The sequence below is a fragment of the Ptychodera flava genome, chromosome 12 (assembly GCF_041260155.1).
Source record: "Ptychodera flava strain L36383 chromosome 12, AS_Pfla_20210202, whole genome shotgun sequence".
Classification (NCBI taxonomy): Eukaryota; Metazoa; Hemichordata; class Enteropneusta; family Ptychoderidae; genus Ptychodera; species Ptychodera flava.
The window spans coordinates 19919451-19942981 of NC_091939.1; the positions used below are offsets into that span (position 1 = coordinate 19919451).

The following is a 23531-nucleotide window of genomic DNA, read 5'->3' on the forward strand; positions in this document are numbered from 1 at the left end:
GTCGGTGGATCAGGGAACAACTTCCCGGGTCAATGAACATGCGCATCTCGTAGCTAGGCATAGAATAATTAATACGTACAAATAATTTAAGAATTTGTGAGTTGAAACTATTTACACCAAATATTGACATGAAAATTTTGATATTTATTTGTTCCGATTAATACGAATGGTCAAATACCGTTTTAACGAAACCTATCGAACCAGTGAAAAACTGTATAAATGTAATAACTTAGACGCTTCCTTATCGTTCGCTTAGCAGAAAACTTTCAAGATGGCCGAAGCGAGGATGTAGATTTGTAAGTTCGAGGCGCCGTGACTCATTTCCGACATGTAGCGGTGGATCTCGCATGACCCTTGCGTGTACGAAGAGTAAAAATAAAAACACGCGTCGAGTATGGCTCTAGTGACTGTACAGCGTTCCCCAAGCTCGAGCAACAGTTCTAGCTCCAACATTTCGGTGAGTACAGTATACACTGAGTTTTTAAATTTTCAGACTTCCCTAAATAATTGTAAGGTTGGGGGCGTCAGGGAATACCAAGAAGCAAGGAAACTCGTAAGCTCGACAACAGTCGATCGTTGAACCCACTTAAACACTGAGTACTAAGACACTGGTGAGGTGGTCAGGTATGAACAGAATGACAGTATCGTGAATGATGTGAGTTTTTACACGATGTCGATCGTGACAAAGAAAAATCACAGCCCAGGGCAGGGCCCTGGCTCCTGCCTGGCCTGGGACTCTCTCTCAGGACACACTGTCACTTCCTCAAAGTTCCTGTCCTTCCTGCACAATACGCCCAATAGAAATAAAAAGAGAAAATGATGCAAACAATGTATAATTTTATCCAAGCTGCATCCAAAGTCAGGGTTTTATGGATATTTGTACTTTCTTACGGTGTGAAGTCAAGTGCGCACTGATTCCATTACGTACAGATGAGAAACCGCTTGCGAATGCGATGACGATAGATGTTGATGCAGAGGTGTCAATACGCTTACTGTAATAGGTGATTAAATTGTGCACATAGCCTTGCACATAGTAGTGTTCATATTTGATAATTTCTCGTTAAGTTCAAATTGAAACACATTGTTAGTAAAATTGAATTGATTCTGGATGTTTCCTTGATTTTGAAATTTAAAGATTACCCGGGCACTCCCATCTGCTCAAGTGGCTTGCTTCTTGTAAATGTATCACTTTACATTTTCAGTCAGGTGGGACTTAACTGGATGAGTCATTATCGATGCACAGGTGATGTCAAAGTAACGGCAATGAATGAGATAGTACAAGTAGACTTGATCATGGTCTAACGTTAGAACCTTTTTCTTTTTTAAATAATGATTTCACATATTATTTTGGAACAATCTTCAAAAGTGGTCACAGATACACATAACAGCTTGCAGTGAAAAGCAGCTAACCAAAGCATGGCCTAATGTCTCTATTCAGAAATCATATCAAATGTTGATTAATTTGGCATCTTTGTAAAAAGGCAGGCAACTTCCCATTATACAAAATTCAACCAAATTCAACCCATAACAGTCCCTACCTTAACTCTTTCACCACCATGGTTTGTCCCAAATCCATTGTTTTCTATGGTAAAGTTGGACCTGTGTACAGGGAACTGGGGGTGAAAGGGTTAAGTCATTGTTGTCATCATGATAACCACAAACCTGATATACATAGATGTTTACATATAAATCCAAGTCCCTTTTGTTGTAGTCAACTCACTTTATGATAAAAATATTGAATTCCCAACATTACGTAATGTAGCAAGAAATTTGACAGCATTTCTCGAGGGTCTATGCTCATAGTGACTAAGAATGTTTTTGCAAAAATATAGGAAAGCTGACTGTTGATATTGAAATTGATGCATGTTCACTGAAAGGGTAATGTAATAAGTCTGGTACAGAAATTCATAGGTGTATCCTTTATGGTTGGCACCATGTCAGGTCATATCTTTTTACTGACAGACAGCATAGGAAGGTGGGCGTGAGATTCCGTTGATTGCATTTTAGATACCTCTGTCGTGTACAGGGCATCGAGTTGTTATCTATTATTTACTGATGATATATAATAAGTTGAATATTGTTGGTATTGAAGAACAGGATGAAAGTGTGAAGGGAAAGATAAAAAAATTGGCAGTAAACAGTGAAGGTTTTGTGATTTGAGGAACTTGCCTGAACTCTCTCTGTCATAAAAATGTAGAAGTAAAAGGGAACATTTGCATGGCAATAAAAAGTTATACGTGGTACAGAACATGCATCCATATGGAAGTGTGAACATTTGGTCCTGCTTCCTCACCATTACATTTATCACTGAAACTGCGTATATAACTTGTAAAATTGAATAATTACAAAAGGAACAAAGGAATTGCATTGCTGTCAGGTCAGAATGTGACTTACAGTCACAAAAAAAAAGACACCAGACACCGTCATTAACCCTTTGAGTGCAAAAGGCAATGTTTGTTGCCTTTATAGAATGTAACGGCAATATTTTTCAGATCAAGACATAAGATCATTTTGGTCAAAAATTGTAGCCAATGAAAAGTTGTGTCCATTTGGTCCAAAGCTACAGTGTATAAAAAAAAAACAGAAAAATTCATAAGAATTTGTAAAATGTTAAACTGAAATTTTGGTGGAAAAATTACAGCACTCAAAGGTTTATTAATTCAAAGTAGATGAAAAAATGTATTGATGTCCTTGCAGGCTGTGCAGATATGATATCAAGCTTCCTGCTTGACATATTGAGTATGGAACAAGCAAAAGGTCAAACGAGTAGTTTCTCGCCATATTAATAAGCCCAACACCCTTGAAATGAAATGTTGCAGTAGAAAATTCAATAAAAACAAATATTGTACAGACATGTCAGCAATTAGGTAGATGTGTAATTGTCGGTTTGTCAGTATCGATAAAAGTTAGTGTTGCTGTGATTGCAGCGCTGATATGATCGACAAACAATGTGACAACTTGACAGAAAGGGAAATGCATTCAACTGTAATAGATCTATCAAACAATTTTTTTTTATTTCAATTAAATTAAGAAGTGTACATGAGAAAGTTGTAGAAATGGTGAATTGAAGACAATTATTACATTACTTGAATTTGATCATAAAATGCTGTACCACTAACCAGGTTCCTACATTTGTCAAGGTAGGGTTCATGCTCCGACAAGGTGACTTCATAAGGCTCTGATATGTGCATTGTATAAACAGGATCTATTGACTTTATTAATGGTAAATCCTTTCACCAATCATAATTTCAGTACAAGATTTTCATTGGTGATGATACAATTACCAGTCGTATTAGCCCCTTCAGCAATTATTTCGCAATCACTCCAATCAATACTATCGCAAATCTCATTAAAACAAGACACCTGATTTGAAAATTCACATTACTGCTTTGCATTAAAGTCATATTATGCTATTTTTAGCAGTAATACATTTTTTCAAAGGGCTATTTCCTTCTCAAGCTATCTATAATAAATATGACATGTTATAATGTATATGTGTTATATACTTGCTGAAAAATACATTTGAACAAGTTCCGTTTGATTTAAATACAATGCTGAACTATGACATTCCAGAAAAGCTTCTGTTGCTAGGAAGATAGAGGTATTTGGTAACCGGTGTACAAACCATGAAGAACATGTGTCTTGACAGAAACATCCATCGCAACTTTTGATAGGTTATTTATACATGATTTTCACTGACAAAGCTTGTCAAAATTAGTCTGAGTACACATTTTAGCCATATTTCTTTGAAGCATCGCTTGCTATTCGTCTGCAGGTCACGTACCTGATGTGAATATATGATAAGGTAAACATGAATTTTGCTATACACACATATTGAATCTTCGCTGAGATTTACTGAGTGCCAATTTGAAATGTCTACAATCGAACCTGAATAAACAACTGTTTGACCGATTCTTCAAATTTTTGTGATCCTAACGTTTACAAGAATAGTTAACTCAGATATGAATCAGTAGGGAATTTTGCCTGTGGACAATGAACCATGAATTATATTTTCATATATGGTTGGCTTGGCAATGGTTGAAATGTGATGAATGGATAAAGGGAATTCCAAAGCAAGGAACAGCTGTGTTACATATCTGCATTATTTTCTATGTGGTAGACAGAAAAGCTTAAGTGATATGTGCATTATTTTATATATGATAGACAGAAAAGCTAAAGTGTGGTTATATAATTATAAGCGGAAGTAGGTGACATTCAGCTTTGTAGTTTTGTCCGCTGAAGGTGACCAAAAGAGGAAGAGTTGAAGGTCTCAAATATTGTAACATGTGCATTAACAATTTAAATGTGTTAGTTTAAAAAATATTATACACATGATCATTGTATAAAAGGGATCAAACATTCCCTTGGAAGTTTTTTCAGAAGTGAGAAGTTCTGTGTACTGAAGAATGGCTTTGGAATGGGTGTCTGTGAATGTGGCATCTGTGTTTTCTGTGTAAATATCTTTGGAACAAGTGAGAGAGGGAAGCTGATACATATCATGAGCTGGCTAGGAGTGTTCCTAGGGTTTCAGAAACAGTTGAGGGAAAGCCGATATTTCCGGTCGCAGAAAGGTTTTGCTGTATTGTGCAGTATGGTGTTATGCTTTCATGTACATGCAGGAATTTGGGAGGAAGCCCTCAAGAGCAGCTCTGAGTTTGTGACCGCCTTGGTTGAGCATAACGTGAATGTGTGGAATGTGCCTACTTTTCTCTGTGACCCACTTTCATGTCGGCAGACAACAGTGTGTTGTTTACGTGGTTGGCTTTGTTATCTGGACATTGTTATGTACCTGACTGTGAAGTCAAAGGAGGGTGTGGCCCACAAGGAAAGGTGTGTGTAATACAGTACATGTGTAATTGTCAGCCTTACAAAGGTGTACAGTGAGATATTATGATGAATATGTTAGAACTGCACACAGATTAATATTTGAAAATTCTATAAATAGAATATACAATTCAGTCAGTGTGTAGTGATTGGACTGTACAGAAGTTAAAACACTCACAGAATTAGCCCTGCGTACAGGTCTGTGTGTTCCCGGCGTTATACGGCCTCCACCACAGCCCTGCAAGGGTCCATAGAGATAACTGGCGAGATTCAAAATGGCGATCTCCATGGGTAAACAACTTGTCGAGTACGTATATGTTTCAGAAACGAGCGGTTTTGGACTTTAGGAGAAGTTAATCGCATCTTTTCTGGGGTCGGTTAGGAGGTAATGGTAGTCAGGGAAAGGATTTTGCCCGATAGAGCAGAATTTCGGCCAAAAAAGAGTCTTTTCGTTGCGGTCCAGATCTGGACCGCATTGTCGCCAGTCATCTCATGAACCGTTGCAGGGCTGTGGTGGAGGCCGTATAACGCCGGGAACACACAGACCGTACGCAGGGCTATTACAGAATGTACCTTTTTCAAGTGTGGATGAATGTATGTGTGTACAGAACAATGAGTATTCACTGGAAGTTTCCTAGAACTTTTAAAAATAGTAGAATAATTTTATAATGAAATGTTTTGTGACTTTCACAATGGACTTTTGTAAAGACGATTTTTGAAAACAGAAAATTTTTCCTTTATCAGAAATAATGTTGAAATAGCACCTATTTTTACCTATCGAAGTTGAACATTGAATTTAGCTACATGTATTTAGTGTTATAGTAAACAATATGTTGGAGAGGAATCTGTTATGTTAGCTAGGTCTTTGTGTCGTTTGGCTGTTGATGTAAGTTGATATTCTGATATTTAAAGCCTGTGCTATTTAAAGAGAGATCTTATAAAGTGCTGACATAATGCAAAACGCGTCATGAGACTGGGAGTATTAAAGCTTAACTTTGACATCTCATATCTGTCCAGATAAGATAGACAACAGATACAAAAAGTGTCAAAATTTATAGTTACCATAATAACGGAAGTACATAGTTTTCATATTTGAGAAAGGAAGAGAGTAAAGCTGTTATGAAGTTGTTTAGATAAGTAACCAAGTGCATAGGAGATAACCTGAGTTCATAAAGTTTGATAAAAAAAGATATTCTGGCTGCACCTTTTTTGACAGTTTAATTTTCCTGGAAATAAAACTATAATATCAATAGTATTCATTCAGTCTGCAAACTGTTTGACTTTTGCATGGTGATCACTTCAGCTGATAGTTACAACTACACACTTGGACAATAATGAACAAGTGCTGATTCGGAAACTGATTTTATTGAAAGTAAGTTAGAGTTGAATATTAGGCCCAAAAAATTGTGAATGAAGTCTCTTACAAAATGATGCAAAGATGTGGTTTTTATTTTATAGTCATTTTTTTCTATCTCATAAGTTCCAGCTCCAGTCATAAAAAAGCAAATCAGGAATGTTTACATGCAAAAGTAGAGCCAACATCCGGCATAACGAGAGTGATAACATAACTCCTTTCACAACTGTGCATCCAACAGATAATAAATGTCACTTTTCCGGCTGTACGTAAGACACTGTTATGTTTTTACATATCAGTTTTTCCAGTAAGCATGAAAAAAACAGGCCGACTTATAGGTTTGGTCATGTCCGTGCGTGCATGCGTGCGTGCGTGCGACCATCCGTCCATTCACGCAGATATCTCAGAGATGCCTGGAGCGATTTCATTCAAACTTGGTACAAGGATTACTTCATATGTCATACAGATGCACGTCATTTGTTTTGTGATACGATCCAATATGGCCGCCAGGCGGCCATTTTATTACGATTTTTTCATGTACAGAGCCATAACTCAGGCATGTTCCAATCGATTTCATTCAAAGTTGGTACAAGGACATTGACCATCGTCATAGATATGCACGTCAATTTGTTTTGTGATACTATCCAAAATGGCCGCTGTGCGGCATTTTATTACGATTTTTTCATGTACAGAGCCATTACTCAGACATGTTCCAACCGATTTTATTCAAAGTTGGTACAAGGACATTGACCAATGTCATAGATATGCACGTCAATCTGTTTTGTGATACGATCCAAAATGGCCGCTAGGCGGCCATTTTATTACGATTTTTTCATGTACAGAGCCATAACTCAGGCACGTTTCAACCGATTTTATTCAAAGTTGGTACAAGGACATTGACCTATGTCATACATATGCACGTCAATCTGTTTTGTGATACGATCCAATATGGCCACCAGGCGGCCATTTTATTACGATTTTTTCATGTACAGAGCCATTTCTCAGGCATATCCGCATGTTTCAACCGATTTTATTCAAAGTTGGTACAAGGACATCGACCAATGTCATAGCTATGCACATCAATTTGTTTTTTGATGCGATCCAATATGGCCACTCAGGGCTCGAACTTAACGGTTGCCCGCTTGCCCGGGGCAACTAAAACCTGACATCGGGCTGGTAAAAATAAATTACACTTGCCCGGTCGGGCAAGTGATAGACTTTGATCAAATTAACATGTTCTGGGAAAAAAAACTCAAGAAACTCTGTGGAACAATGTTCGTTGTTATTGAGTTTCAAGTAACTGAAGCGGGTATCACAACCGACAAGCTGACGTCAACATTCAGCAAGTGATTATCCAGTTGTTGTCTTTCCTCCCTCGGGAAGTCTAATTCATTAACGTATTACTTGCACTTGTTTGTCGCTAGTGACTCCCAGGGGGTGTTGGTCAGTAATATCAACAGCCACTTTGCACGTGGTGACCTGACTGAGACAACGCAGACTTTACATCATAGCGAAGCAAAGCACCCTGTTTTCATGTATATTTTTGAAATCTACGCCAGATAAAGTCACAGATTCCGGAACAGGATCTGTGTCAGGGGATACAGTACAGGTTCAACTGGCTGGCCACTCAGAAATCGACGGTGATAAAGCTAATGGCGCGATCGCAGCATCGAGTTCAGTGGAAAGTTAAGTGAAGAAGCAGAAGTGCGATATGTATATGAAAGGAAACGACAACGGAAGTTTCAAAACTCCAGGAAAAGAGATTTGCTGATGCGAATATCAATTGATGGGCCACCCCTTCAGCTATATGACCCCAATCCTTCACTAGAATATTGGTGGACGAGTGGGCAGAGATCACGAAGACAAACACAAATGGATCGTAAAATTAACACGATTATCAATACAGACAAAACAGAACTTGCATTGATATGATGCTGTCGGCCACATTTTGAGATTGCTTGGTCTTCGTGATCTCTAGCTGCCCAAACAATGTAAACAGACAAAAAAAATCGGGCAAGTAAGTTTGTTCATCAGGCAAGTAAAATTTCTGGAAACTTGCCCGCAGGGCAAGTAGGTAAAAAGTTAAGTTCGAGCCCTGCCACTGTGCGACCATTTTGTCACGATTTTTTTCATGTCCTGAACCATAACTCAGACATGTATCAAGCGAATTCATTCAAAAGTATTTTTATCACAGACCTAATGAAGAGGACTCTATCCTCTCTGAGGACCTGTAATCAAAATACCCATTAACAAGTGGGGACTGTGTCATCAACGATGACTTGTTATCTTTAGAAGTCATCACAGTGGGTGTGGAACGGGGTGTGGAGCAGAGATTCTGTAGCTGTTCATTCAATCATTTCAGTGCCCCACTACAGAGATAATGTGAAAACAACGTGAAGGGTGTGTACATACGCCAGAAGGGTCAAGGGTCACCTGTTCAGGACCATTCATCGGTGAAAAAACAATTTGTGTGAATACCTGTATTGGTGTCTGCCAGAGATGTTACTGTCATAGTATCTTTTGTTTCAACTATGGCATTGTGCCATGCCAAGGACTAATAATGCAGGTGGACTGAAATATGTATGTAAAGTGATGGACGAAAATCCTAGTTTTGAAAAAGTGCACTGTGTATTACGAGTGATAAGTTATGCTTGGTTTTGATTGTATATTTGTTGTAGTGTACCATTGACTTGTATAAATTTGTCAAATTATAGTCATTAAGTATGCTTGTATTCATATTTTGTAAAATTATAGTGATTAACTAAGATTACATTTTAGCAGTATATTATCAAACCATAGGTGTCTTCAGTGTTTACATGACTAGCAAAGAGACTGAATTTCTCACAAAGTGAACAAAGGAAAACATAGGAAAGCAGCAAACAAACAAACAAAACAATATTGCCACCATTATTACTTGCTACACTGTACATGTATTCAATGTCACAATGCCCGCAATCCTGCCCAAAATAATACTGGTATACGGTATATGAGTGGTTTTCTGTTCAGTCTTGTAAAAAGTGGAATATGAAATATATGTACATCAATGAAAGTCATGAAAGAACATTTTCTGAGCAGGGTCTGCACCTGCTGGAAAGTCCTTGAATTTTAATGCCTTGAAGTGTGTGTACCCAGGACAGTCACAAAGCAATATTCTAACGTTAAGATTTTATGCAACTGTTCATGTGTTCAAACCCCAAATCCTGAACCCGTTAGAACTTTATAATGTACGTTTGGAAGTATAGCAGTTATAAATCATGTTGTAGCTCATCATGAAGGGTATAGTTTTAGCAGAGGTTAAAGGTCATGTCTGAAATCTCCCCGTATGATTTATGACGTGCATAAACCTCTGTACTCTTATTACCTGAATATTGAAAGTTGACAGTTGTTACGCCCGGTATACTGACATGGCAAAAGGATCGGCTAGTTTCACACTCATGCTCAAAGTATACTTTATTTGTTTTCAGACAGATCATGACAAAGTTCATCCCACAGCAAGGGGAGATACCCTACAAGTTTATATCTTGTACTTGCTGGGTAGAGGAGCAAAATCTTGAAAATAAGAGGACAGAATTCAGTCGAAAGGCATTTGAACATTTTTAATGCTGGCATGCTTGGCCAGGCAGAAACAGTACACAACAAAGTGTTTTACTACAACAGTACAAGGTATAATCTTAGTATGATGTCAACTGTATGAGAGTCACATGTGTATTATATAAATTTATGGCGGCATATCACTCAAGTATACACAACTTGTAAGGATAAAGTAATTGACAGAGTCAAGTGTTTTCATCTTGTCTTGCTGCCATTCTCGTCACGTACATACATATACTGTTGTGATATGTACCATACATACATATACCGTTATAGCCATACATCATTGTAGGATGATTATCTTGTACCATGAACTTTAAAGTTTACCCGACCAATGTTATTGATTGAGGAAGTTGGAGGTGTGTCATGCACATAATATGATCGATAGCTGTATCAATCGTATCTGCAGTTATCCATGAATGTATAGTGTTATTTGTGTTAAACATTTCACCCAATCGATCAAACTGAAATTTCCCTGCAGATTGCTGTACTGACAGGTGTGGTTGTATTAAATTCAAACTAACATTGGACACTTTGACTGCGTGCCATGCTTTTCTAATAAAATGCCAGTGCAAAACTAGTGGGTTGCATCATAGTCACTCCGTCACAGGTTGATGTTGTGTTGTTAATTTCGTATTATTCTATAAAGAGACCTGTCAGGTTACATCTGGAGTACTGACTTTTTCAGGTCAAACCTCTATTTTGAGAAGCAGAGGTCACAGTGAAGTATTAAAGGCTGTGAAGGATGCTAGCTGAAAAAAATAACTGTTTTTCTTTATTTTAGCTAGGAAAAAGTGAACAACTTAAAAGTGAAACAACGGTCTCATATTCAATCATGACCAGGTCTTGCAACTTTGACATACAACCTGTCACATTAGTTTTATAAATCTGTGTGAGGAACAGTGTCATCGCTGTCTGCTTCCGTACCAATGTAGCATTTATCATATTTAAGAATTAACACTTCCCGTGAATAAAATGACTGAGAACTAGAGATTTTGAACATCAGGAAGGAGAGAATTGCAACTTGCAGAAATTCTCACTAAGATAATCGCGTCAATGAACAGTTATTGTTGTTTTATCTCCCTCATTATGCAATGTTATTCATGACTGAGCTGCTAGGTGGCCTTACAGTTCAGGAACTATCAGCTAGGTGGTCTAAACAGTTTGGTTTAAGGTAGAACGCACCTCGGGGACAGACATTGGAACTCTCAAACTTTTACAGTTCTCTTCTGATATACCACATGTGGGGGTTCATTTTAAAGCTCTTGGTGAAAGAAAACTTTTACTGGCTTAGTTTTTCGAAATTCAAAAATTTTTATTTTTCTCCATAGAGTTAACACAGGATGGCGGCCATTTGAATTTCTCATATCGGTAAATCTTGGGTAATTTGTTTCTCTAGTGCAAAAATTTGCACGGTGACCCCCTATTTTGAAAGAGAATGATTGAAAGATTCCTTGAGGAAAGTTAGAGCAAAAGTTTAAGTCTTTCACTTTCGAGGTGCATATTACCTTAATACAAGGGAGTTCAGGGTGGATGGATGATGCTGAAGTTGTTTTGTATTTGAAAATCAAGATACATGACAGCTTTTTTTTGAAATTTACATAAAATTTTGTTTCCTCTACCGTCTATAACTGAAATAGATATGAGTACCAAGATGCAAGCTTGGAGGCTATATGGACTTGGTAGGTTTTGTTCCTGCTTTCTCTTGAGTTTTTCATCTATATGCAAAGAAAAAAATTGAGTTCTGAATGTAAAATTAGAATGGATTCTATTTCTAGGTGGTAAGTGTTTAGATTAATGCATTCACTTTTGAATTGGTAGCGGTTGAGATGAAAAAAATGTGATTGAATTCAATATTTGCACACCTTATGTTATGACAGCTGGTTTTTGCCTTTTAAAAAGGGGTTTGGATTGTATAACTGTGACAGCTTGGGTGATATTTCCTTAAACCTACACAAGACTGGCACCTTTTTATATGGTGATATTTACATGCATCCAAGCTCCAGTCATATCTCATGAAGGATGCATATGATATTAATGACCATGATAATTTTATGGCCTCGTACAGTCTTGAGTAAATAGGCCTACTGCTCATGGTTTCTTATCTCATTGGACAATTTGGTGGTATGAATTCAGAAAATTTGTGGTTCATTTCTGTGGTAACATTAGATGTCATCGAGGAGTGGGGAGTTCAGGGGAGGGGATGTAAACTTTTCGTCATTTAAAGCAAGACTATGATTTTTCTCATTTTCCTCAGCAGGAAAAGTTTTCAGAGTGGTGATGAATTAAAGAAATTTGGATTAAAAAAAGTTTATTAGAGGGATTATAAACTTAAATTTTCCCATAAAATATTTTTGATATAGTTCCCCATTCTGATTGCATCTTCAGTCCTATTAAGAGTCATACAATGGATTTGTGATTCAAATCACTGAAAGAGCTGAACATGTCAGTGTGGAGCCTGGTCCATTGCATTGCCAAGGATGGCATGTTGCCCTGTTACACAAGAGAGAAAAATGCCTTCATTTTTCTCTAAGACAAAATTTACACTTCAATAGTAAAAAGTCATTGACTGCATGAAGTTTGATGATAAGTTATATGATACATAAACACCTTGTAGTATAATCTCAAACTATGTATTATAGACTTTCTTTCCAAATATATTTACATTGCATGGTAGTTGCAGATTCAGAAAGAAAGGTTCAACAATACAGTGCTAGTGTGTGTTCTTAACCCTTTGAGTGCCAAAGGCATCTTTTGTTGCCTTTATAAAATGTTTTAAAATGTACCTCAGTCAAATTTTTTCAGATTTTAGCCAAAATTTTGATGAAAAACTGTAGCCAATAAAATTTGATGTCTGTTTGGTCCAAAATTATTAAAAAAATACAGAAAAATTCATAAAAGTGGTGCACTAAAATTTTGTTGGGAAAAATTACAGCAAAACTCTGCAATGCTATCACAAATAATATCCCCTTGCAGGATTTCAGAAATTAGAACAAGGTACATGTCACCTATCCATGTTGGCATTGACAGAGGCAAGTGTTTCTAAGTTTTACAAATATTTTGATTTACAAAATGTAGAGCCGCTTTTCTCAACTGTCTCTGCACATTTTCATCTGGCAGAGAACCTCACTACAGATAGCAACGCTGTGATTTGTACACGGTGTCTTGAATTGACCTGCAAGTCAGTGAAAGTCATACGACATTGCTGCTGTAATAATTCATGGGCATTGTCAAAGTGACTAATGGTGTGACAGAGAGAGTCAAAGAACACTACACAGTCATGATAAATCATTAACAGTGCAAGTGTCAGGCTCAGTGTAAAATTACCTTGCAAGTTAATTTTTACCCGTTCACAAATTTATAACCAGGAATTGAATGAAAATTACATTTTAAAGGAATGACTCAGATTTTGAAATTGTTTTTTGTAGCATTGTTCTTTTGAAATTATTAGAAGTAATATGTCTTCAGTCGTATTAAAGGTTTTACCATCATCAAATGATAGTATTCACATTGTCTGTTTCAAAACATACAGTATGTTGTGGATACACCAATTATTTTAATTATTTCTAAGAATTTCTAGTGGTATAGAACAAACTTTTTTTCTACTTCATTGTGGTTGACATTCATGCAATACTGAATGCGCAGTTTTCTGATGCCCTCCTATTTCCATTTGTATCTCATTGATGGGGTAAAATGTAGCGAATACACGCACTATATTTCTACATATCCTTCAATCAGGTGGACTATAGGGATTCTGTGTGACTAATATTTTGGTCTTATCCTATTACTAGTACTCACAGAAATCATGCAGCTTGAAAACTTTGAAAAGCATACAAAACGTATTTTGTAAGTGTATCTTTTCAATCAGTGAGTCAGCATAAATTATCTGAAGCCGTTCTTGTTTCAATCACAATTCCGATTGGCAGGACTGTAAATTGAGTGGTCCTGCCTCCAAAAAGGTCTTCACTTGGAAATATTAGTCCCCAGAGAGGAGACAACTGTCAAAAATCAGATCTTTCTATGCTGATCACATCGGTAATCTTTTGAAGCATGAATGCCGACATAAAACAGCTCACCTAGTTGCTGTGAGGTCAGGTTTGTGCCAAATCAAAAAGCCCACAAGGTGTGTCAGTGAGTGATGTTCTCTGAATGCTGAGTGCTTTGATTTGTACAATTTCTGATTGTGGTTTCATTCTTGGCTTGATTATTCAATATGCCGGAAAGATTGTACATTTGATGTAAATCAAACCTGCCACTGATGATGCTGCTTGCATTTTACCCTAGATAACTCTCATGTGCTCTGAAAGTGAAAGACTTGAATTTTTGATCAAACTTTCATCCAGGAAACTTTCAACCATTCTCTTTCAAAATCAAGAATACAAATCTTAAGTCACCGTGCAAATTTTGGTACCAGAGAAACAAATCACCTGAAATTTACCAATATTTGAAATTCAAAATGGCCGCCATCCCTCTGTTAACTCTATGGTGAAAAATTTAATTTTTTGATTTTCACAAAAAAAGAGAGTGAAAATTTTATTTACAGCTTCAAAATAAGCCCCCACAAAAGGTAGACCAAAAAAGTATTGTACCGGTACAAGCTTGAAAGCCAGAATTCTACTGTAACCATTTCTGCATGTACTATGACATCTTTATGAATATTCACTATGATGAAAATCAGATGAAGAAATGGGTGTTTCATCGTTTCTTTGTCCTTTGTTTTATCTGGTTTGTTGTTGTGGTGTCTGTGTAGGAAGATGTATACCATCTCTTATTATTCTTCTGATTAAAACTATTTATAGTGTTTGATCATTCATTGAGTCATAAGTAGTGCAGCTATTCTGTGCTGTCACTCACTTACAAATGTTTGAAACAAAAGATATGACTATTTTTAATGCAGGGATACAGCAAATTCGTGTCATACACATGTTGCTATTTGTGCCTTTGTTTGAGCTTGACAGTTTCACAGGACTCCATCAACATGCTATTATTGACTTCAACACAGGCAACAACCTGTAATGTGAAATAATGTGTTTAAATGTGTGCATGTCAAACATGATCACACTCTCTGCTCTACAACATGTGTCAGTAAAGTCACAGACTTCTCTCTTATAAAATTTGACTTTCTTCTCTTGCTTATACTGAAGTTGATGTGCATAAGTCTGTTTGCTGATGTGTCTGAAGGTATTGTTATCAAGAACCTACCCTGTGATTTCCAGGCTCTATGATGCCCAGCATCTTGATCTAGGCTTCCCATAGTGTGGAAATGAAATGATAGGTTGTAGACAATGAGTAAAGCCAGAGGGACATTGCATGCAAATCTTCTTATAACAGGAACATTGTAGATAAATTCCTCCCCCAGGAAGGGAAGACAAACATTAAGAATTAAAGTTTTACTAACCCCTGGGACCTGTAGCGCTTTTTTGCAAGTTAAATCAGGTATCAACATTCACTGCAGGAATTAATTATTATGTTTTATCTGTGAAAATTTGATGGCAATCTTCAAACTGTGAAATAATCCTATTAGACCAAAAGAGGAAGTTTTCACCGATTGTATTCTGTCAGTGAAATGGGAAGTTAGTAAAGAAACTCTGAAGCTTTGATCATAACTGATCAACACAAAGCCCTAAGTTAGACTTTTTAATTTCCTTTTTTTGATTCTGAAATCCAATTTTGAGTAATTTTATTCTTTGTTGAATACTGATAATACGGTATACTGCAGTTTGAATAGACTGGATCATTTTAGATTCATTGTTACAAGCACAGCATACAGGTGATTTGATTCACTGGAAATCAAAGGTATCAATCTGTCTCTTCGGCAAAGAGAGTTAATAGGATTTCATCATACAATTTGCATGATAACTGATTATTAGGCCATGAATCCACTTGTGTATGCTATGCCAGTATATAAACAGATCTTCAAAAATAATCCAACTGAAGCTAATTTATACATAAATGTATGTTTTGATTAATTTTTCCAGATTCATGCTTTGAATGGCTTCACTCACTACTCTGATATGAATTCATAGTATACCTTAGTTATGCAGCCACATTAAGGTTGTACACACCAAGAAAATGAAAGACTTAAAAACTTTTGCTCAAACTTGCCTTAAGGAATCTTTCAACCATCCTCTTTCAAAATCAAGAATAAAAATCACAGGGTTACCATGCAAATTTTCGTACTAGAGAAACAAATAACTCAAGATTTACCGATATTTAAAATTCAAAATGGCCGCCATCCCTATGTTAACTTTCTGGAGAAAAAATAAAATTGCTGATTTTCAAAAAACTAAGCCAGTGAAAAGTTTTCTTACACCAAGAGCTTTAAAATAACCCCCCACAAGAAAAGAATTGTAAAAGTTTGAGAGTCCGACTGTCTGTCCCCGAGGCGCATTCTACCTTCATAGCAAATTTTTTGGTGTTTGAACATTTCGTCAGCATTTAACAAATCAAACCCAGCTACAAAATATTTTCTTCCACACCATAGCTCAAATTGGATTAGGCAACATTTCAACAGTTTGTCGATTTTTTTGTGGCAACTAATTTTAATTAAACATACAAACAAAACAATCAAATATTCAAACCCTGTCATTTACCTGTCATGGCAGTCAGTTCTCACAAATTTGTTTTTCCTACCAGGTTGAACCACTGACCTATCCGTTTCTCATGGTGGTTCTTTATTTATCGAACTGTATTTCACTAAAGACTTTCAAACAGTCAGTACACACCAATAGCCCTGGAACAAACCATTTGTAGTTTGGTACATTTGTTGAGCATGTCAGAGAGTTTGACAGGGCTTTTCAACACTGTGCAAAGCTCTGAAAAAGCAAATAACCCTCCATGTACGGCCTATTCAGCCAATGAATTTGCAACACATGCCACTGCCAACAAGTTGGATTCCATGGAGTCAATGTGCGTTCATGCTCTCCATACAAGTACCTCATTCCCCGTACATACCCAGAATACCTTTATCACTCACACACCTTGTCTGAAATGTCGTGTTCACTCTTGGTATGTCCCAGGTATTTTTCACTTGTACTCCGTGAAGCGTTTACTGTCGATGTGCAGAACTCTGGACTATCATGGACAAAAAAAGCAAAACTTTTTGTGAAGAAGCACAACATTTCAGAGAATTACCCGTATTTGTCATGCTAATTCTATTTCAGTCGTCAGTGCTGACGCAAACCATAACAACCAATATCTTGCATATTTAATATCATCAATTGCTATAATTAGCTGACAGGAGACATTCTAAATATTTAATAAGACTTTCATTTTAGCCATTATGGATGGTGTGATATATCACAAGGACAGGGTATTAATTTTATCTTATGGGGGCAAATAAATAAATAAATGAATTATTATTTAAAATTTTATTTAATTGTTGTCATGAAAAATGAGGCTGGTTATTTTTTTTACATAATGATCTTTTATCTTTGTGACATCTTGTGATATCGTCGCTAAATCAAGTGTTTTCCCATCTGGAAGGAGTCTCCCATAGCATTTAATAGCAGTACGTGCAAATTGGATAAAGGATATGTATCCCCTGTCCACATTGCATTGTATCCGAGAGTGCAGTAAACGCAGCGGCAGACGTGACTGTGCTGCTCTTTAATTCCCAGGTTGCAAGGGATTACCAAGGAGCGACGACATTTCATAAAAGATAAAAGTGGGTTGGATTAAACTTAAGAGGAGATATGCATGGCCTTCATGTGACAACCATTGTCCAATAGAATCTCTATGATGCCATTGTGTACCCAGGTAAAAAAGAAAACACACACAGCAGTGTTGTGTGTGTGTGCCAGTGTGGAGTGTTTGCCACTCGAGCAGAACCGATGCGCCTGTCATGTTAATGAGCTCCTCATATGCATTTTAGTAGAACCTTAAGCACATGCGGAGAAAGCGGAGCAGGGACGACAGGACTGCTTCTCTGACTCAGCACTGAGACTGCTGACTCAGATGAGATCTGCAGCAATTTAATAGTCTTGCAGTCAGAAGATGGAATATTTTTTGTTGATTCTGGATATCTGATGAGAGATGTTTTTTATTATACGGAGATCAGTGATGCCATCATAAAGGAGCTGAGTACATCTTATATGTGTAGTTGCAACAGTACGTCTCAGGTGACTCTTGGGACTGTGTATGGAAATGCAGGTGAATGTCTATGGAGATGGAGGCTGTAGATAGCAGGCTTTTGGGTTTTGTGGCTCGGAGGACTTCCCAAAAATTCGCTTCTTCTGGGTAGTACCAGCAAAGAACTGCAGTAGACTCTATTGTAGGATTTTTCGGTCAGACGTGTGACTATCTGTCAACCTTTCCTTCGCCGGTACAATTCACTTGAAGTAAAAACCTTCAATATGACTGCATCATTATGTCCCCCTCGTCCCTTCTACCTAGCTGTGGAATATGGTAAACAACGGTGTGATATACACGTGCCACGCCAGCTGAGTTTCAAGGTGAGATACATGTATAAAGCATAAGGTATTAAGATAAGGAGATTATTTCTAAGACATTAGCAAGATTGCATAAGTTGTAGGATATTGATCTCTCACAGCAGATGACTGACAGCCATATTCACTCTATGTGCAATTCTGTCTTTGAATTTTGTGATCTTTTTATGTTAATGCCTTCAATATAACAGGAATTTCCTTCCCTTCATGCAGTTTTCAACTAAACTTACAGAATGACCTGTCATATTAATGTTTTATTTCTAATGTTGTACAGCAAACAGTGAGACAAATACTGGCACACAGTCAATGTTTTCTCCATTTTCTCCCTCACAGTTCATAGTGTGTAGAAGTCGCTTGCAGTCCAACCTCCCACTCTCTCATTATAAAATGTTTTAGACACTTACCGATAAAAGAACATGTTGTCTTGTATTAATGGCCGATTTTTTTTTCACTCAAATTTAGACAAACAAAATTTTCAAATTTGTTGCAATGCAAGGTCTGGGGAACATCTTTCATTAGAAGATCTGCCTTTCCCTACTCCCTATTGTCCTATCCAGCTCTTGCCATGTATGTATATGTGGATTTACCCACGCTTGAAAACAATGTCAGGTGGTGAAAGGGTTTCAAGACCTTGACAAGATAGTGGAAGTACTGACCTTTATGACCAAAATTGAATACAAGTCTTTCCATTGCACAGCAATACAGTACAGTGGGGTGCTGGCCTTGCAGGGGAATCAGACTTTTATTTTCCCAAGCCATGTCAAATTCACAACCCACTGCTTATACGAAATATATCAAATACCCAAGGGTGTGGGGAAAATCAAGGCTTCATGGAGATAATCTTGGACTTATTTCAGTTGAAATTCTGGACACTGCATACATGTAGTAGCAATCAAAATCCCCTGTCTCGGGATATGATTTGTGATTGATGTCCCCTGTCCCCCCTGCCCTTTTCAAGCATTGATAATCACCACACTACATTTTGTCAGAATAATGGAATGAATTTACATGGTTTATACTAGGTCTTTTTGATACAGTTTACTCCACAATACTTGGACAGAAAAGTGTCTGAAGTATAGGAGGTTACAATAGTCCACACACACACACTAACAGTATGCTTTTTGTGCCAGTGAAACATTTCGGAGACAATTACCTTTGTACCTGTGTGTGTTAATATCAGAATACAGTACCCTTGACCCGGTAAATACTGTGTATCTCAGTAAACAGTAATAGTTCCCCGATGAATGGAGCTGTGATTTTGAACAAAGAGAGATCTTACCCACCACCGGTTGTACTAGTCTAACTATAATACCCTTGTTGACCAAACATTTGCAGTGGATGGAAGGGATATAGCGTGTAGCATTGCATACTCATGATACTTGTAACCACAATTGTCTATGTTTCAAGTGAGTTACACCATGGATACTGTATACACATATCCTTTTCCAATGATTCTACAGTTCCGTCCTCCATGTTTAAAGTATTACGTTACATTTCTCTTGCATTTTTACAAAAAATGTTTACCATATGATTGTTTTGAGGAAGTTTTGAAAAATAAACATGTTTCTTCTTCATATATGCTTGCAAGCAATCAATTATCAGTGTGCTAGCTCCCCAGAGTAATTAAAGCAAAGTGGCCACTATTTAAATTTCTGCTGGTGTGCAGCCGGCTCGGAAGGTTATATCTGATTGGTCGATTGTCACTATTCACAGCAAGTTAGGGAGTCTATTGTGTATAATTCAATGACACAGTAAGATTCAGCCAACAATTGGAAAACAGCTTCTGAGATGCTGCACATTAGCCCCTTTAATTTTGGTAAAACAATAGACATTAACATAACAATTGATTATATCGTTATGCAAATTGGCCTCTGGTATCAGAAATTCCTGAGAAAAACATTTCAATTACAGCAATTACACAATACATGTTTTTTCTGTAAGAACGCAAGTACATGTGTCTTCCTCACATGTACATCCCCACCTCTGAAGGGGATTAAATTCAGCCCCCTCTTCCTAAACAGAGTCACCTTCACTGTCCCATACAAGGTGACACATTTTATTGAACAAGAACTAGCCTTCAGGAAAGTTTTTTGGCCAAAGTAATGTTATCAGTGTGTGTTGATGATGTCAATCTCTCAACGGGCTATTTATAGGCACAGTTCATACACTTGTGATCCAGTCATCCTCAGTTCCTGTGAACAGGTCCAGCGTAACCATTGAAAACAATGGGGACAGGCCAAACCATTGATGGTGTGAGGGAAGGTGTGTCGGTCACGTTTATATCGGGCTTGTATGTTTTAGGCAATAATAAAGGTCTGCTTTTGGCAGAATTTCAGTGGTTTTACATGTAAAGGCTGGTCATCAGTTGATGTTAATATTCCTATTACTATATAGTACATGTATAGGGGTTTCTCCAATTGACATGAATATTTATATAACTAGAGTAGTATTTGGGCTTTGTCATGTTCAGTAGCATTGATGTAGGGAATGCAGTGCAATAAAATCACTGCTTTGACGATAGGAGGGCAAATACTGGTAAAAGCAATGTGTGGCTGAGAGTGATGCGTATTGAGAGGTCGGACAGATACACCTACTCACGGAAAGAGTGGTATTCTTCTTTGGTAAATTGCGGCAATTTTGCCGGCTACTCTAAAACCACACCTGTCAGCTTGTTTGAAAAATGATGTTTGTAAAAGCGGTGTATCGGAAAGATATGTGATCAGCTGTCTAGAGTGATAGATGAAGGATGGTACTGCACACGAAAGCGACAGTGTCCAATGAAATCTGGTGCAGGAAAGTAGGTCATAGTTCAACTGTCGCTAAAGATAAATCGTAAATGAAACCGTAGATGTTGACATTGGATTTGATGGATCAATCGTTCCATGTCAAGTACACTACATGTACTTTTCCTAAGTTTTTACAGCTATCGATTCGTGTGGTGTAGGTTATATAACTGCCAGGTTCCCATCTGTATCAAGGGTTGGGTGCAGTGATTTAGTTTGCTGTTCTTTCTCCCACCATTGTAAACCACCCATGCCTCTTCACCCCATCAGCTACACACCCTGTAATACAGTGAAGAGGATTTTTACTAAGTGTTAAAATAAAGGTCTGGCTTGGGAGAATGCTTTCTTCTAGCTTGCATGTAGACTTAAATGTTATAGAATTATGATTCATGTCCAGGTGTACTATCCTTTATTGGAGTACACATGATTCAGATATGTATTTCATTGCTGTATGTTGAATTTTGCATGTAAGCCAAGGAATCTTTTGATATGTGAGTAAAAACTGTACAAACGATAATGGCCATCTGTGATATATGCACTTGGGCAATCATATACTTATTCTGCAATGCAGGCCACAAAATATGATCAGGTCTGTAAACTTTACTTAAAGTATTAAACAGCAATCAAGTTTCTATTCATAACAAAAGTACTTCTTCAATTCAGTAAAGCTGGCTTTATTCCGACCATGAAATAAACAAGTGTAACTTCCTCTCTCAAATTACAAGTTAACCCTTAAACGTATGTATGTATACATGCCAGTTGATCCAGGGGTAGGTTTTTCATTTTCAACAACTTGGTTTGTTTTTGTCGACTTGTTCTATCACTGAAAGGAAAAATTTAACCTTATCGAGAAAATATATTTCTATCTATACTCCAGAAGTGACAATAAAGGTGTGTGGTTTAGTGTACAGGTAGGAATTCAAATACAATTAACTCTTGAATAAAAAAAGCTCTGAAAACTTTAATTAACTTCATCAGTGTCCTCATAACTTATGATCTGTACGAGAGAATTTTGGAATTTTATTTATTAAATTTGCTTAAGTTGGCCGCATACTAGCATGTGTAATGTGTTAAATGTTCTTGCATCATAGAGAATGTTCTTGAGTAGTTTAGAGGGCACACTGAACTTCATTGCCTCTACATTGTGGAACTCAAGATGTTTTGGATGTTGTTTCAGTTACAGTATAACATATCAATTGCTTTCTAAAGCACTTACAGCCATTTCTACCCTTGATAGTAACATGATGTTGCTATTGATATACCCCAGGCTTGTAAAGTTGCAGAATTGGAGTAGTGGTATTTCTTGTTACTTATGCTGATGGAGAGGATATGTCAATGTTGATGAAAATGCAAGCAGAAAATATATATTTGATATGAGAGCCTTTAAGTACTGGAAATGTCAATTATATGGTTGTCAATGACTTTGTTTGTCCGAGATATTGTAAATAAATATAACTTTATTGGAGATGCCATTTACAATTTGAGATATGACGGATGGACCATACTTCATAAGAAACCATCAAATGGTTAGGGCATTACAAAATCACAGTCACATGATTGAGAGACAGTGCAAAAAGTCTACTTCTTTTTGGCTGCAGAAAAATGCCTGCATCCAAACATTTCTGTTTATTTTCGTCACGTAGATTATTGAATCTTGTGAGATAAAAACTTCCCTCAAACAAACAACAAAAACAAAGTGAACTAAAGTCCAACATTACACATTACTTATAAGAGTGTAGGATGAGAAACAGAACATGTAATTTATTTTGGCAGAACAAAGTTTGTGCGATTGTTTCACCGCTGATGGATTTAGCACAAGTATTATAAGTGATACAATTGCAAGAAGTGGAACAGTAGATTTTTGCAAGGCAGGAATGTTAATAATGAGTGTGATTTTTAGTAGCCTACAACCAAGTTTTGCAAACCCAAAACTACATATGCCAGAACTGGAAATGCACGTGTAGGTTGTTGACTAGATTTTTATAGTGAGACGTAGGTAAAACCAAAGCTGTGGATGACTTGGTTATTGGTGATTTCATGACCATGAATAGATGCTAATTCATCTGACAGATGAAGGAATGGATGGAGAGAGAGAGATGACACATTTTTCATCAAATATGCAAATCTAAGTTTTATCTGGTGCCTGGAAAAGACTACCTGCTGATGTAAGGATGCAGAGCCCTGTATAGCAAACGTAAATATCAAAGGGTACTCTAAATGGTAGGGTAGATCAGTTGATGAATGGATTGATAGGTTGTTTACTTGATTCTAGGCTAGAAAGTGATTGGAATGACTCATGAATGTGCAAGGCTGTGTCTCAAGTTTAAACCCTGTGTGGTTTGATGAATAAACAGCCCTACCATAAGGAAATCACAAGAATGAGTTGAATACACATAAATGCTTTAAGAAGACTGTATTACAGGTTCATTTCATTCACTTGCTTGCTTTAACTGCCTATTTAAATGTAAATGTGTCTATACATCTAGAAATATTTCTGACTTTTGCATGTTGTCAGGATAGGCCTAGGTCCTC

At 37.1% G+C, this 23531-nt stretch overlaps 1 protein-coding gene across 2 annotated transcripts in view; it reads left to right on the forward strand.

The window, feature by feature from the left end:
- The first annotated feature begins 77 nt into the window (after positions 1-77).
- LOC139145328 (protein phosphatase Slingshot homolog 1-like) overlaps positions 78-23531 on the forward strand; it is a 61396-nt gene continuing 37942 nt past the window's right edge. The window contains exon 1 of one of the 2 annotated variants that reach the window (XM_070716424.1): positions 78-457. In XM_070716424.1, coding sequence (XP_070572525.1) covers positions 395-457 — 63 coding nt within the window. In that variant the 5' untranslated portion in view covers positions 78-394. Of the gene's footprint in view, positions 458-17545; positions 18223-23531 lie in introns of those variants that run through there. The other variant, XM_070716423.1, reaches the window with a different exon arrangement.